Source organism: Salvia splendens, chromosome 3 (assembly GCF_004379255.2).
Source record: "Salvia splendens isolate huo1 chromosome 3, SspV2, whole genome shotgun sequence".
In the NCBI taxonomy this organism is placed as follows: domain Eukaryota; kingdom Viridiplantae; phylum Streptophyta; class Magnoliopsida; order Lamiales; family Lamiaceae; genus Salvia; species Salvia splendens.
Window position 1 is genome coordinate 43,380,393 of NC_056034.1, and position 15,318 is coordinate 43,395,710.

General features: G+C 38.6%; 2 protein-coding genes across 4 annotated transcripts; one reads left to right on the plus strand and one right to left on the minus strand.

Moving 5' to 3' along the window:
• The first annotated feature begins 492 nt into the window (after nt 1-492).
• LOC121796226 (pectinesterase-like) lies at nt 493-3,404 on the plus strand. Its single transcript, XM_042195011.1, has 3 exons — nt 493-909; nt 1,224-1,817; nt 2,535-3,404. The coding sequence occupies exons 1-3, from the start codon at nt 621-623 to the stop codon at nt 3,221-3,223; spliced, it is 1,572 nt and encodes a 523-aa protein (XP_042050945.1). The 5' UTR covers nt 493-620; the 3' UTR covers nt 3,224-3,404.
• A 3,447-nt stretch (nt 3,405-6,851) lies between these two features.
• LOC121793866 (putative disease resistance protein RGA1) lies at nt 6,852-15,065 on the minus strand. 3 transcript variants are annotated; one of them, XM_042191891.1, is made up of 3 exons: nt 14,952-15,065; nt 7,251-10,460; nt 6,852-7,166 (listed from the first exon to the last, which is right to left on the minus strand). In XM_042191891.1, exon 2 carries the CDS (start codon nt 10,457-10,459, stop codon nt 7,256-7,258), a length of 3,204 nt encoding a protein of 1,067 aa, XP_042047825.1. In that variant the 5' UTR covers nt 10,460; nt 14,952-15,065; the 3' UTR covers nt 6,852-7,166; nt 7,251-7,255. The 3 variants fall into 3 exon arrangements, with proteins under 3 accessions (XP_042047825.1, XP_042047826.1, XP_042047827.1); XM_042191892.1 differs by having other exon boundaries at nt 6,852-10,460; XM_042191893.1 differs by having other exon boundaries at nt 6,852-10,465; nt 14,952-15,034.
• Nucleotides 15,066-15,318: the final 253 nt, after the last annotated feature.

The following is a 15,318-nucleotide window of genomic DNA, read 5'->3' on the forward strand; positions in this document are numbered from 1 at the left end:
AATCACTAATATAGTAAAACATGTCCCACCATTATTTCCCCAAATTAATATTGTAATGCCAGCTAGCTTACATGTATAATCAAAAAAGGCCCATGTCTCATTTTACTGTATTGCACATTTGCACTATACACATATTCAACATGCGTTAATAATATCAAAAATTGAAAAAGAGTATCTTAATTATGAATTAAGTAATAAATCACTAAAAACGGGGTCTAGCAAGCACTGAAGTGCTCGTTAGACACCAAATTAAGTGCTCGTTGCAGAGCGAACACGTCTTATGTGCTCGCGAAATCATGTTTATAGTACATACAAACAAGTTAGCGTTAATTAATAATGTAACATGCAATATTAAAGTGGTTGACTAAGCAAGGACAAGGGAGCTTTTCCAAAATGGATAACTATAAGTGGAGTGTGATGACATGAACTAACAAAATTGACCCCTAAACCACCTCTCCATGCAGCCTTCCTCTATCTCTATAAAATCCCCCATATTCCTAACCATATTTCACACACATTCATAAAATCATCACTCATCAATCCTAGCTACTTTATACACTCTCATCAATCAAGAAACCCTAAATTCCATCTCTCTAGCTTTAATTTTTTGTAGCATCCCAATGGAATCCCAAAAATGCATTATTTTGTGGGTTTTGTTGATCTCGAATTTGAGCATAGTGTGCTTGGGAAAAGATGCCACGTTGGATGAGAAAGTTAGAACACAATGTGGGTTCACTAGATATCCTACGTTGTGTGTCCAATCCTTGACAGGGTTAGGGTCAAGTGTAGATATCTTGTCTGTCCTTGTCAACTCCACCATGTCCCAAACAAATTTGCCCAATTCCAATTTCGAAGTCCTAAGCTCCCATTTCATCTCTCCTCAAGCTCAACAAGCCCGAATCGCCATCGGTAACCGCACCCTTTTTTTTATTGTTGTTGTTATCGTTGTTCATTAAAAAAAAACAGCATTTATCGAACACTGAAATAGTCAGTGTCAAGCAAAATGTGCTTAGTAAAAGGTTTGTTAGGTAAATCTGTGAGCACTTTTTTTTTACTATAGTCAAAAAGTACTCAGTAAGTAAAACATTTTTTCGATGTTTCCTACTACTACTGTCTATCTCAGAAAGTGCTCGTTATTCTTATCAGTTGCTTGGTAAAGTTCGTATTTTGTAGCGGTTGTTAAATTTTTTTAAAAAATTTAGTCTCGTGTTTTGTTTCATCAGACTATTGTCACGACCTAATGAGCATGTCACGGAAAAGGCTCAACCAAGCCCTGGACGCCTTAAAAAAGTCGCCGGAGAAGCACAAGGACGATATCCAGACGTGGCTGAGCGCCGCCCTCACGTTCCAGCAGACGTGCAAGGACTCGGTCGAGGCCCACGCCGACTCAAATGCTTACGTGGAAGAAATAAAAAAGAAAATGGACTTTTTGTCCGAACTAGGCAGCAACCCCCTGGCTCTGGCCAACCGGATCGTCGGAGAGTCTCCGGCGGGGGGCCGGAGACTCCTCGGAGGGGAGAATTTTCCTAGGTGGATGTCCGCCGGCGACCGGAAATTGCTCCAGAGCACGGCGATCAAGGCGAATGCGGTGGTGGCGAAGGACGGGAGCGGCGACTACACGACGGTGTCGGCGGCGATCGCGGCGGCCGGCGGCGGCAGGTTTGTGATTTATGTGAAGGCGGGGACTTATAATGAGAAGATTAATACTAATAAAGATGGGATTACGTTAATTGGCGATGGGAAATATTCTACTATTATCACCGCCGGCGGCAGCGTTGGCAAAGGCGGCTCTTCTCTTCGTGGATCAGCTACCTTTAGTGAGCTCTCTCTCTCTCTCTCTCTCTTGATTTTTATTGAGAAAAGTGACTTGTTTTGTTGGATTATTCTTATGTCTAACGAATCAACAACTTTTTTGTGTATTAATGTAGGCTGATTAATTGGCTACTTTTGGTAAGACTAATGACGAATTAATTAAAAAGGTGGCAAAATGTTGAGATGCTTTTGTTTTTGTGTCGGTTGCGAATTATGAAGCAATTAGAATATGCTTAGGGATGTCTTCATGTCATAAATCATTAAATTATACATCTAATTAATTAATTTGGTATTTTCTGCAAACTTGGACTTTAATTGTAAAAGTAATAAACTTTATGCTTGTACTGAATTTCATATGAATTCGGTTTTGATTTAAAAAAAAAAAAACTAAATTTTGTGGGCAATTTATGTTGAATTTCATGAATTAGCTATTGCAATCGACCATCTTCTAGAGAAAGATTAATGAGATGAGAGGGAAAGTGGAAAATAGTCATATTTTGAAAGGCATAATCTAGATGGACAAAATTGTAAAATCAAGTAAATTGGACCGAAAATTAAATAAATCGAGTAAACTTATGCAATTTCAATTTCTATTTCTATTTTTAGGGACATTTTTCCTTACATTCATTAACAATATTTCAATTAATTTTTCTTTCTTGTCTCTTACTTTACATCTTAACCAAACATCATTTCAAATGTTGCTATTTTTACAATGTGATCAGCTATTACTGGCGACGGGTTCATAGCGCGGGACATCGGGTTCCAGAACACGGCGGGGCCGAGCGCGGAGCAGGCGGTGGCGCTGACGATCGCCTCCGACCGGTCAGTGCTGTACCGGTGCAGCATCGCGGGTTACCAGGATACGCTCTACGCGCTGTCCCTCCGCCAGTTCTACCGCGAGTGCGACATCTACGGCACGGTCGACTTCATCTTCGGCAACGCGGCCGCAGTGTTCCAGAGCTGCGGCCTCTACCTCCGCCGGCCCCGCGGCGGAGGGGCCTACAATGTGATCCTGGCCAATGGACGGAGCGACCCGGGCCAGAACACGGGTTTCTCCGTCCAGAACTGCCGGATCACGGGGGCCGCGGACTTCTCGTCGGCCCAGAAGTCGTACCTAGGCCGGCCGTGGAAGGCCTACTCGAGGGCGGTGGTGATGCAGTCGAACATCGACCGCGCCATCGCCTCGAGGGGGTGGGTGGAGTGGCCCGGGGCGGGCGGTGGGACCTACAAGTCGTTGTATTTCGCGGAGTATGCCAACATGGGGGGTGGCGCGGCGACGTCGGGCCGGGTGGGGTGGGCCGGGTTCAAGGTGCTCGGGGCCGCGGAGGCGGGGAAGTTCACGGTGGCGAATTTCATCGGAGGGAACTCGTGGCTGCCGTCGACGGGGGTGACGTTTGTTTCCGGGCTTTAAAGGTTATTTGGTTTTGTATATAAGTTGAAACCAAGTCAAGTAAAAAAAAGTGATGATGAATTTCGATTGATGTATTTTTAATTTGTTAGAAATGGTAAAGTGGTTGTAATTTGTATCTTTAGAATAATATGTAAATGTTTGATTTCTATGAATTTAAAGCTACCACCAATATAATTGATGATTTGATTAGCAAATGAAAAAGGAGAAAGTAAGTGCTAGTATTATTACTATTGGTATTATGGTAGTTGTCATTATCAAGTTGTTTCTTGTAGTGATAGACAATATAGAAAGAGAAGATATATATGCATCAAATATTTAATCATTCTTATCCATAACTAAATAAAGTACTTATTTCTCAATCACTTGTTTCACAATGTAGAGTGTCTAGAGACCCCATGATAATCATAATCCAAACACCAGCTTGAGATAATTATTTCTACTTTTCTCACTATGTTTTTGGCATTATCAAAGTTGGAATATTTAATTTTTTGGCTGAGAATAATTGTGATATCATAATTTTATGATAATTTTATGTTGGATCACTTAAATGTTTGCTTTCATCTATCCTTTTTAATAAGTCGTGCGATGCGACATTTGATTGATTCCACTTTAAAATATTAAACAAAATGTTCAAGTAGGGGTGAAATTAATATTTTAGATTTAATTTCATTATCAAGTAATAGAGCCATTAATCAAAAGAGGTCCAATCACAAACATATATTCTAATTAAATAATAGATTCATTATCAATCTATATATAGATCCATTAATCAAGTCATATAACGAAAAAGTTATTTCTTTCCTTTTTTAGAAACGACTTTTATTTTTGATTGAGAGAATGTCCACATTTTTCAATATCTAAGAGAAAATTAAGTTGATGTAACACGTAATTAAAAGTTGTTATAATCAAATTTGATACATCCCTCAAAAACTCACTCCAATGGAGACTTAATTTGGTATATTATATTGTCTTACACAACTATTCCTTATTAGAACCATGGTATAATTGAAAATGATATGATCAAGATATAAGTATTACTATTCATTATATATTGCTATTCTTTTGATTTATATTTGGCTACAAGCTAATTATAGGTCTTTATCAAAGCATTAATATTGGTAGTTGATTGGCATAGCCTTTTAAAACTCCCATTATCACAATATATGAATTGGAAAAATCATGTGGTTTCAAACCTCTACACAAAAACTAGAAATCATACTTTGTACTTTCTTTTTTATTTTTAAAACTTAAAAAACAGATTCAACTTTTATTAATACGGAATCATTATACTATCCTTGTTAATCAAATGAGCCTTAGAACTCCAATTTAATAAACGATAACCCATGCTACATATTATTAGAGCCCACGAATGAAGCCCAAGGCCCAAGCCCAAGTAGAGAAGCTGAAGCTTTCTTATGAGAAATTATTTACTAGTAGTGATATAACTCTTTAAATACGCATTTTGCTAAGTGTATGCTAAGGGCTCCGTATTAAGAACAATGATAATCGGAGTCGCGAGGACAATGACCTCGTCGATCAACCGTGAAGATGCTTGGAATTGCGATAAAGAAGAAAAAGATAAGGCAGATAATTTGTTATTTCGTGAATGGGGAAAAGAATAACAAAGCCTTTTTATACTCTAAGGACCCTTGGGTTGATTAGGCCTACTATCCGGGAAAGAATCAACAAAGAAAACTAGGAAATGAGCTTATAATTATGCTCGACCCAATAAAGCATTTAATATAATATAAATAAAAAGCAACTAAACCTGCAAACTAATATGACACGAAGTCTCCGAAGGGCCCGACGTCACGCGCTCCTCTTTGGTCGAGACATGCCGACGACGTCGACTTCTCCCTCTCTACCGTTTCAAAAGATTGCTCGTTCTCTTGATATTAAATGCAATTTAGTTAATTTTCTCAAGTTGTTCATTTTTTCACAATTTGGTTAACAAAATGCAAATTTAAATAGATTCAAACCAATATGCCTACATCAACAAATTTTGGTACAACAATTTACAGAAGTAATCCAAATTCAAATGCATTAACTAAAGATCATTATCTAATAAAGATCAAGAGGAGATTGACATGCATATACGTAGGAGAACCAAGAAACGGTCGACTTCATCTTCGGCAATGCGGCTGCAGTGTTCCAGAGCGACCCGGGCCAGAACACGGGTTTCTCCATCCAGAACTCCCGGATCACGGGGGCTGCGGACTTCTCGTCGGCCCAGAAGTCGTACCTGGGCCGGTCGTGGAAGGCCTACTCGAGGGCGGTCCATCGCCTCGAGGGGGTGGGACCTAATTGATGTAAGAGAAATTAAATTGATGTAACACGTAATTAAAAGTTGTTATATCCCTCAAAAACTCACTCCAATGGAGACTTAATTTGGTGTGTTCTATTATCTTAAACAACTATTCCTTATAATTAGCACCGTGGTACATTTGACAATGATATGATTAAGATATGAGTATTATTTATTAATATATTGCTATTATTTTTATTTATATTTGGTTACAAGCTAATTATTGGTCTTTATCAAAGCATTAATACTGGTAGTTGACGGGCATAGCCTTTTAAAACTCCCATCATCACCATATGTATTGGAAATTCATGTGGTTTCAAAACTCTATACAAAAACTAGAAATCATACTACTTTCTTTTATTTTTAAAACTTTAAAAACAGATTTAACTTTTAATAATATGGAATCATTATATAATCTATGTTAATGAAATGAGCCTTAGAATTTATGAGTTAAAATTTATTAAATACATGGAAAAAAGGTCAATTCATTTTGAATCGAGGAGTATAATTTTATAAAGAAATCCCATTTAATAAACGATAGCCCATGCTACATAGTGTTAGAGCCCATGAATGTAGCCCAAGACCCAATCCCATGTTAAAGAAGCTAAAGGTTTCTTATGAGAAATTATTTACTACCAGTAGTGTTTAAATCTTCGTACTAGGACTAGCAATTTTTGGCACGACACGATAACCCGACACGAATCCGCACGAAATTAGTGGGTTTGGATTAAAGCTTATTAGGTCGACACGTTAAGGACACGAAAAATTCGTGTCGTGTTCGGGTTACCATTTATGAAATAATATTACTATAATATTATTAATTTTTAGCATTTTAAAAATGATTTTTTTGTTGAATTTCTTTGCTATGAATCTATTGATGTTATTGTTCATCAAATCACATTGTGTAATCAGATTTTAGGTTTTTAATTAGACTCTTAATGATCAGATTCACGGTCTTGTAACTTTTGTTAATCAATAGCAGTTGTTATCAGGTTCTTACCGTATTATCAGGTCGTGTTGTTATAGTGTCGTGTCATGTACGTGTTGTTCTCGTGTCGTGTTGACCCAAAGTGATTTGTGTCGTTAATGGGGTTCGTGTCGGGTTCGTGCCGTGTTCGAGTTTGAGGGTAGCATGTTGTGTTCGTGTTCGGGTTTGAGGTTTTCTTAACGGGTCGTGTTCGTGTTTGTCCTTATTGGGTCATGTTGTTAACAGGTTGACCCGATAACGATCCACACGCACGATTTGCCACCCCTACTTCATACTATCATAAAAAAAAAAGTTACACTAAGGGAAAATGAAACTTAGTGATCGAGCAATGAACAATCCACTAAAATCCACATATTCCAAGTAGCACAAATGATGGTAGCAAACATGATTAATATATGAGCAAGAAGCAAGACAACCCTAAACCTATATGGTTCGTCTCTCCTTCTTTGATCCGGGAAAGAACCATAAAGAAAACCCAGAAGCTTCGATAACAGGAGTTTAGATAAACTTGACTCTATAAGGAAATAACTAAACATAGTCATTGATTAAACATGGGTGCCGGTGTGGCTGGTGATGGCTCGTGTCGTGTGTAGGCTGTGTGGATAGGAGCTCGTATCACGATCCCAGCAAGCAGCGGCAAACACATATGGCTATTCAATAAAACATAGTGGAAGTAGTGAAGAATCATAAAACAATTAATATCGATGTTGAAGAGAAGCATTAATAATGCATACCGAAGTTAGAAGTTATAAGGAATTTCGAGGCGTCGAATGTGGGCAATCTTGTGCCAATCTTCTCCTGTTCGTCTCTGGCATCGTCTTTCCAGTTGCGGGCATTGGCTGATACTTAGTTTGTTGGCATTTGGTAGAGCTGGAATTGATACAATCTTTGGGCAATTTGAAATTTCGAGTGTGTGAAGAGAAGGTAGCTGGTCTGGGAGTGATTTCAGCTCAGGAAGAATGCTGAGGAATAGAGATTTGAGAGAGGAGATGTGTTGTATGGCTTGTGGTAAGCATGCCATCTTCGGAAGATCGAATAACACTATGCACTCAAGATTATGAAGATATTTAATCTCTTCCGGCAGCTCTACTAATTCTTCGCAGGTAATTATATCAAGGTTGAACAGAGCAGTAAGGTGTTGCAACATCCCTTGTGGAATACACGTCATTCTATCACAATTTGATAGACTTAAACGTGTAAGCCCTTTTAATGCTTCCAGACCTTCTCTAGTTGCCGAGATCTCTTTTGCACCATCAATTTCCAATGATCGGAGCTTACTGTACTTCGCCAATGTTTCTATCGGAAAACATGCAAGGCTCTCCTCAATTTCCACACGCAGTTTCCTAGGAATGTCATGCTCAGATAATAAAGCCAAAGTTGAGCTACTGCATTTTAGATAATCCAACTTCTGGAGGGATGGGAGTGGTTGCAGTATAAATGAAGAGCAGCGTGAAATCGATAGCCTTTTAAGATTTGGGAATGCCTCTCTACTCTCTTGCTTCTTTGAAAGACTCTTCAGACTTTGGAGCTCTGATAAATACAACTCTTCAACACCAGGGAATTGTATCTTTACTCTATTTCCACTTCCGACTTCTTCTTCAATAATGTACTCCACCCCTATATTCCATAAATCCAGTTTTTTTAGATGAGTTAGCTCTCCCAGTTTTGGAAGACGCATGCAATATACGCAATTTCTGATTTCAATCTCAACTATGTTTTTCAAAGTTGAATTTGTCATCCAACGTGGAAGATGTCTACCACTGAAGCCTTCTATACAAAGATACTCAAGATTAGAGTGAGGTCCGAGTGCTTCCAACACCTTTTCATCATCTTCCTCTAACTTGGACAAAACATTTCTTTTCCATGACAATGTCAACATCCTGACATTCTTTTTGCCAGCAATATTTGCTCTCTTTGCATCCAAGTGGTCCGTTACTCTCTCTAGACGTCGAATATTAAGCTCCCCGCCAAGGTTCAAGCAATGCAGCTCCTCAAGTTGATTACCTTTCTTGGAACCCACTACAAACATGCTCAGTGTTTTGAGGGCAGTTAACTTCCTCATTTTAGAGGGCATCTCAGCCAAAGACCAACAGTTTGACAAACATAGATGTTGGAGATTATGTATGGACGTCAGTTTCTTAGGCAAAGCTAAAAGCCTAGAGCAACGATCCAAGTTCAGAATTTGCAAATTCCAGAGAGTACATATTGATTTCGGCAAAAAGTAAATGTAAGAGGTTGACATATTCAAGTATCGCAGATGTTTAAGATTGCAAATGGAATGAGGCAAACCTGTTATTCCATTAATGTTTGCATGTAATACTCTCAAACTTGTGAGCTCCAGGATGGAAGAAATGTCCATATCTTGCTGAAAGGTTTTAGGAAACAAAATAGTTCTGTCAACCAAATTTACCTCGCGGATAGTAGATGCACTTGGAATATTTCTCTCACTTCTTACTTCGGGAATTTTGTTCTCCATTATAGATTGTGCTAGATCATGAACAAGATCATGCATAACGATCTTTTTATCCATAAACCTTGGTTGTAGAAGAGATCTGAGTAGTAACTCATTACATATTTGATGTCCAACATCTTCTACTTCTATATTCCCCTTGGTGGAAATATGCCCATGAGCTATCCATAGACGGATCAGTTCTTCTTTATCAATTACATGATCTTTAGGAAAGGCTGCAAAATAAGCAAAGCATTGTCTGAGCTCCAACGGAAGATGATGATAACTCAATCTCAAAGTTGGCATTATCAAACTCTCTTCAGGCGAGAGCTTCCACAATTCACTATCTCTCACATATATCCATTCTTCTTCTCGTTTCCCTTTAAACCGCAGAATTCCTCCTAGCGCCTTAGCAGCGAGGGGCACGCCAACGCATTTCTTCACAATCTCATTCCCAATCATTTCCAACTGCGGAGACACCTCTTCTTTAGGTCCGAAGGCACGTGACCTGAGCAACATCCAACAATTCTCATCTGACAGCCCGTTTAGACAGTGAGCTGGAAGAGTTCCCATTATATCTGCAACCTTCTTTTGGCGTGTGGTGACAATGATGGATGCACCGGTTGAGCCACATGATAGAGTATCTTTCAACTCAAACCATTTCTCTTGGTGGTCGTTCCAGACATCATCAAGTACAATCAAATATCTTTTGTGGCTCAACAACTCCCAAAGCTGACGTTCTACAACATCCAATTGCTGCAGATCCGCAGCTTTCGCGCTCCCTGTGGCAGCTTCTATCATTGCCTTCACCAAAGTCTTCAACTCAAAATTGTCAGAGACACAAACCCAAATTCTTATATCAAAGTGGTCTACCACCCGCGAATCGTTAAAGACTAACTGAGCAAGAGTAGTCTTGCCAAGACCACCAACGCCAATGATTGGCAACACAGACATTTCCTTATTCTCCTTTACATCATTCAACAATATCCTCACAATCTTTTCTTTATCTTTTTTTCTACCATAAATTTGATCAGTATGGTTCAACAAGGACCCCGTCTCACGAGAGGCAGCCACTTCTCTAGGCCTATCAACAGGCATCTTGCGCAAATGAAATTTAGCGCGCTCTGCAGCAACACCCTCCAGTTTCTCGGTGACTCGTTTCATCCTCCTCCCGATCTCGTGACGATACAAAATCTTCTTGAGGTTTAAGCGACTGAGTTTGCTGCGAGTGTGTTTGAGTTTGGAGACATGAGTATTGCACTCATCCAAGATGTCGTCTATCTCATAAGCAAGGACGATGAGCTTCTGCAGCCAATCTCGGATAGGTCTGCTTTCGATTTGCTTGTCTTCAGCATCTTCCAGTACAACTTGAAGGGTGGTGAGGGTGCTTGAAAGTTTATGCATCTCCTCATCAATGCCCAAGATCAGTCCAATCTCCTCCTTGATAAGCGAGCCCAGATTATCAAGCACGACTTTAAGAAATGCATCCGCCATACTACACTAACAAAATGCAGATAAAGGAATTCTTTTTGTTAAAAAATATAATGTGGAAAATAAAAGATTATTGCGAAAAGTAAAAGACGGGGAGAACTTTAAAAACTACATTGTGAATGACTTGAATTTTTTTATTATCTCAATGGTTACACAACCTTTTATAGGCTTTAATTTTAGCTATACAGGAAAATATATTCTAATTATACTAATATCCTTTTTATTTGATTTTTCATAATCTTTAATTGCTTTCATTTTTTATTCTTGCCATAACTTCATCATTTGCCTTCTTGTTCTCCAATTAATTGATTTCTTTATTCCAACACTCTCCCTCAAGTTAAGTATCGAGTTTTTCGACACTTAACTTGCATGATCTTTAGTTTGATAAATAGTTTATACTCGTATTTAAGAGTTCTTCAATTTCCATTGACAGTTTATGCTCGTATCATAGAGCTTTTTCAATTCATCAATGATAGTTTATACTCATATCATGGAGTTATTTTTTCTTTATTGAAAGTTTACACTCGTTTCAAGGAGCTTCTTCATTTTTCTTCATTGAAAGTTTAGGCTCTTATCAAGGAGCTTCTTCATTTTTCTTCATTGAAAGTTCAGGCTCTTATCAAGGAGCTCTTCATTCATCACTGAAAGGTTAAACTCATTTCATGGAGTTCTTCAATTTTTGTTGACGGTTTTAACTCGTGTCAAGGAGTCAATCTAGACAGTTTTAACTCTTGTCCGAGAGCTTGTCTAAACAGTTTTTACTCATATTTAGGAGCTATCTTAGATAGTTTTAACTCATATCTAGGAGTCATCTTAGACAGTTTTGACCCTTGTCGATGAGCTAATTCAGACAATTTTGACTCTTGTCAAAGAGTTAATCTAGACAGTTTATGCTCGCATCTAGGGGTCACTTCATTTTTTTATGACTGGCAGTTTTTACTCGTGTCGAGGAGCTCATTCACCTTTCTGACTGACAGTTTTTACTCGTGTCGAGTAGCTCATTCACATTTGGACTAAATTTCATTTGCAGCCAAAAGCTTAATTTTGGAGGACTATTCCCAGCCCATTCCAACTCAAACTATGAGCCCATTATTTTCGTTTTTTTTTCTTCTTGAGCCTAATAACCATTGGGCCCAAATTTATTTCTCTAAAAATGAAGACGTGAAACCATCAGTCTCCTTTATGTTTCTTCATGGGTCTTTTCCTTTGTTCTGATTGTCGTTCTTCGATTGTGGCCTTCTCAGCCTTGGATTCAATATAAGTGAAATACCAGGCATTTCTTCCAATATCAAAATGCAAAGAGGAATATCCTTTGAATTTGCAAGTTTACCGCTTTATGTCTGGTGCCCGCCTACTACTCTTCATTGGAATGCTTCTTTCGGAGTAACAAAGCTGCCCTCGTTTCCAATTTCCCAGTTACCACTTGGCCCCCCGACTTGTGCGCCGCGTTGTTTCTAATCGCACGGCAGGGGGCTGTCTGTTAGAACCCAACACAGAATCTACTTCAGATAAATTGTGATGGGCACATCCCTTCCTCTACTACGAATGTCTGCTTCAATGTCTTCAATGTTATGACGTTGCCAGATCTTCAAAAGATCTCCACCAATGTCTAAATCAATTTCCACCTTCATACGTCGGTCATCTCCCGTTTCCTCTGGCTCAGCATTGTCCCTTGAAGTAGGCATCGGTGGCCTCTGGGATTCCTCCTGCACCAAAGCTCGGAAGTGAAACTTCTCCGATCACTCTTTCACTTCCCTTTCTCCTCTTGCCATCATCACGACAGATTTCCTCGCCGATTCCTGCCAAGCCTCGACTCTATCGTCAATACTGCATAGCGCCTCCTTCGCAGCTGCTTTCTTTTCCGGTTAACTGGCTGCACGCACCACTATGGCTGGTAGAATTGGAGACGAATCATCCGGTAGTGTAGTAGTGTACTTCCTCTCCCCCTCTACCGGATAATTCTTCGACTGCTTCGACTCTTTTCCTGAATTTCTCTTCTTGGCGACAATCTGTTCGTCGGTGCCAATACACTTTTAGTTAGCACCTACATTTGGAAACACTTTTCCGACACCCAAGTTTACAGCCTAGTTGAAGGCGTAAACTTCAGTCATGTCTTCTCCTTCCGACGAGCTGCCTCATTCTGGTTTCTCCGGCTGTGGTAGTTCTCTCCCCCTCGGCCGGACAAACCGAGGATTACTCCTCTGTTTTCTTCTCTTGACGGCAGTTGTGCGCGTTGTTGCTGTCAGGGACTTCATCTCCCTTTTTTCAATTCGCCAGAACAAGGGCCTTGTGAGGTCACCGCCTCTGATTTTCCCACCGATTTTCACGGTGGCACAACACCGTCGTTCGCGTTGTTCGCTTCGGTCGTCTAGCGCCACAGCTCTTTCACTCAGCGGGCAAACGCCGCTGCTGCCAGCGCTGTTTTAGCCACCAACCTTGCTTCTCGCCGCTGTCATCTCCACCACGGTTGGTCATTAGTAGAGCAGCAGCCTCATCCACCGGGTCTTGCAATGCCGTCACTTTGCTGGTGAAGAACTTCCCGTCAAGCAATTCGTCAACTTCTTTGCCTTGCTAGCTTCTCTCGCACCAATAGATTTGGAGTCCATAAATTTGGAGAGAGATTGTTCGGTCAGATACTTCCTCTCCTTGGCCGGGTATTTGGATGGTTTGGCTTTAACTATATAACTGGACAGATTTTTGGGGCTGATTCATGGCTGTGTTTGAAAGGGTTTTGGCTGGTTTTCGGAAAGGGACGATGATGAAGGCTTGTTTAGGGTTTTCTAGATTTATTATTATTTTTTTATATAGAGACAGTGATCGATCCTTATGATCGAACCTGCTCTGATACCATGTTAGAAAATATAATGCGGAAAATAAAATATTATTGCAAAAAATAAAAGACAGGGAGAACTTTAAAGACTACATTGTGAATGACTTGATTTTTTTTATTATCTCAATGGTTACACAGCCTTTTATAGGCTCTAATTCTAGCTATACATGGAAAATATATTCTCATTATACTAATATCCTTTGTATTTGATTTTCCATAATCTTTAATTGTTTTCCTTCTTTATTCTTGCCATAACTTCATCTCTTACCTTCTTGTTCTCCAATTAATTGATTTCCTTATTCCGAACACTTTTGAGAGAAAAGTTTTCTAAATACTAAGAACGTCAGACATATCTCTATTCTCCTTTACATCATTTAAAAACATCTCAACATATAGCAATAACAAAAACTAAGTATAAGTATGATGAATGTGAGGGAATGCTTTAAAATGTTCTTAGAAACAATTTTGTTGTTTACTTGCATTAAATATATGAACTTGCAACATTTTCTGATTTTTCTCTGGCTTTGAAGTTAATTTTCTTAGAACTAAAGCTAACATTTTCATCAGAACTTCGCAAAATTCTCCAAGTATTAAAATGGTGTTTTTAAAATAGAAGAATATAATTAGTATGGAAATACACGAACTTTTGAGGTTTTATAGAATTGCCCCTAACTTTTAGATTTTCTAAAAATCTTCAACTTTTGAAAAAATCTCAGATTTTTCTCTAATGATTTATTTTTTTCTAAAAATGTCCAAACACTTTATTAATCCATCCAATTTTTTTTTAAAATTACATACTTTAAATAAAGAAAATTATATAACCTAAATCAATTTAAAAGATAAAAATTATAAATATGTCAATACAGGGGAGTGGTCAATTGCTAACTCATCATTTAATTGTTAACTACAACTAATTTTTTTTCAAATTTTGACATCGGAACATATGCAAGTGAGATCTCGTTAGAATTCTTATGAAATTATCTTTGATATATGTTGTGCGAAAAAATAATTTAAATCAAGAAAGTTATATACGTTTTAAAGTTCTGGGATATTTTTCAAAAATTAATTACAACTAATTTGTTGTAAATTGACTTTAATACCCTTATTGACGTTTTTGTTGATCGTATTGACATTCCAGAGCTAATGATTTAGGCCCTTAATTTGAATATCTAATGGTTATTATTTAGTTGTAGTTAGCAATTAAGTATTCCCCTGTCAATTCATAATCTATTATAATTTGTTAATCTGACCTTTGACATAACCCACTATAGTTTATGAAAAATTGTGCCCAAAAATTAGAATATTTCAAATTTTTGTAAAAATGTCAAATTAGAGCAATTCAACAAATAATTTTATTTTGATAGAAATTGTCCGTCAGAAAAAAAAATCAGTAAATGTCAGAAGTTCATATATTTATAGATCTATCTCCTCCGTAATAAAGGAGCTCTGATTATTAAAATAAAAGATCAAATTAGAGCAATTCAACAAATAACTTTAGAGTATGCCTTTGCCATAACAAAAACTCATTAAGGAATTCTTTCGAGAAAACATTTATGATTGCCAAATTTCAAGTATAAGGATTCAATTTCCAAATGATCGAGAAACAAAGTACTACATGATATAATAATAATATGGCAATAATGAAAGCACTAAAGATATCATTACCTTCAATGGAGTTATGGAGATTTGCAGTTGCAGAGAACAAAAGGTGTTTAATTAAGAAAGAGAAAATTAGAGGCTTAAAAATGTGGTTATTAAGATGCAAACTGCAAAGACTTTTCATAATGCGAAATGTTCAATTAAACTCAAATTGTTTTTCAGCTCTCACATTTTCAATTAGGCCATCCACCATAGGCGCCCAGCGACCGCCCAGCCGAGCGCCGGCGCTGGGCGGTTCGCTGGGCGATCTATTGCAGCCGCCCAGCGGGCGATTGGAGAGAGAAACCGCGCAGCGCTAGGCGGTCGCGTGGCGCTGGGCGGTCCGCTCGGCGCTATTGCAGCGCCCGGATCGCCCAGCGCACAGCCTAGCGCG

Excerpts from the sequence above, each read along its gene's own strand:
- LOC121796226 (XM_042195011.1), top strand. The coding sequence starts at position 621 with ATGGAATCCCAAAAATGCATTATTTTGTGGGTTTTGTTGATCTCGAAT. Across the intron at positions 910-1,223 it reads ACAAGCCCGAATCGCCATCG|ACTATTGTCACGACCTAATG; the intron begins GTAACCGCACCC and ends TTGTTTCATCAG. Across the intron at positions 1,818-2,534 it reads TCGTGGATCAGCTACCTTTA|CTATTACTGGCGACGGGTTC; the intron begins GTGAGCTCTCTC and ends CAATGTGATCAG.
- LOC121793866 (XM_042191891.1), bottom strand. The coding sequence starts at position 10,459 with ATGGCGGATGCATTTCTTAAAGTCGTGCTTGATAATCTGGGCTCGCTT.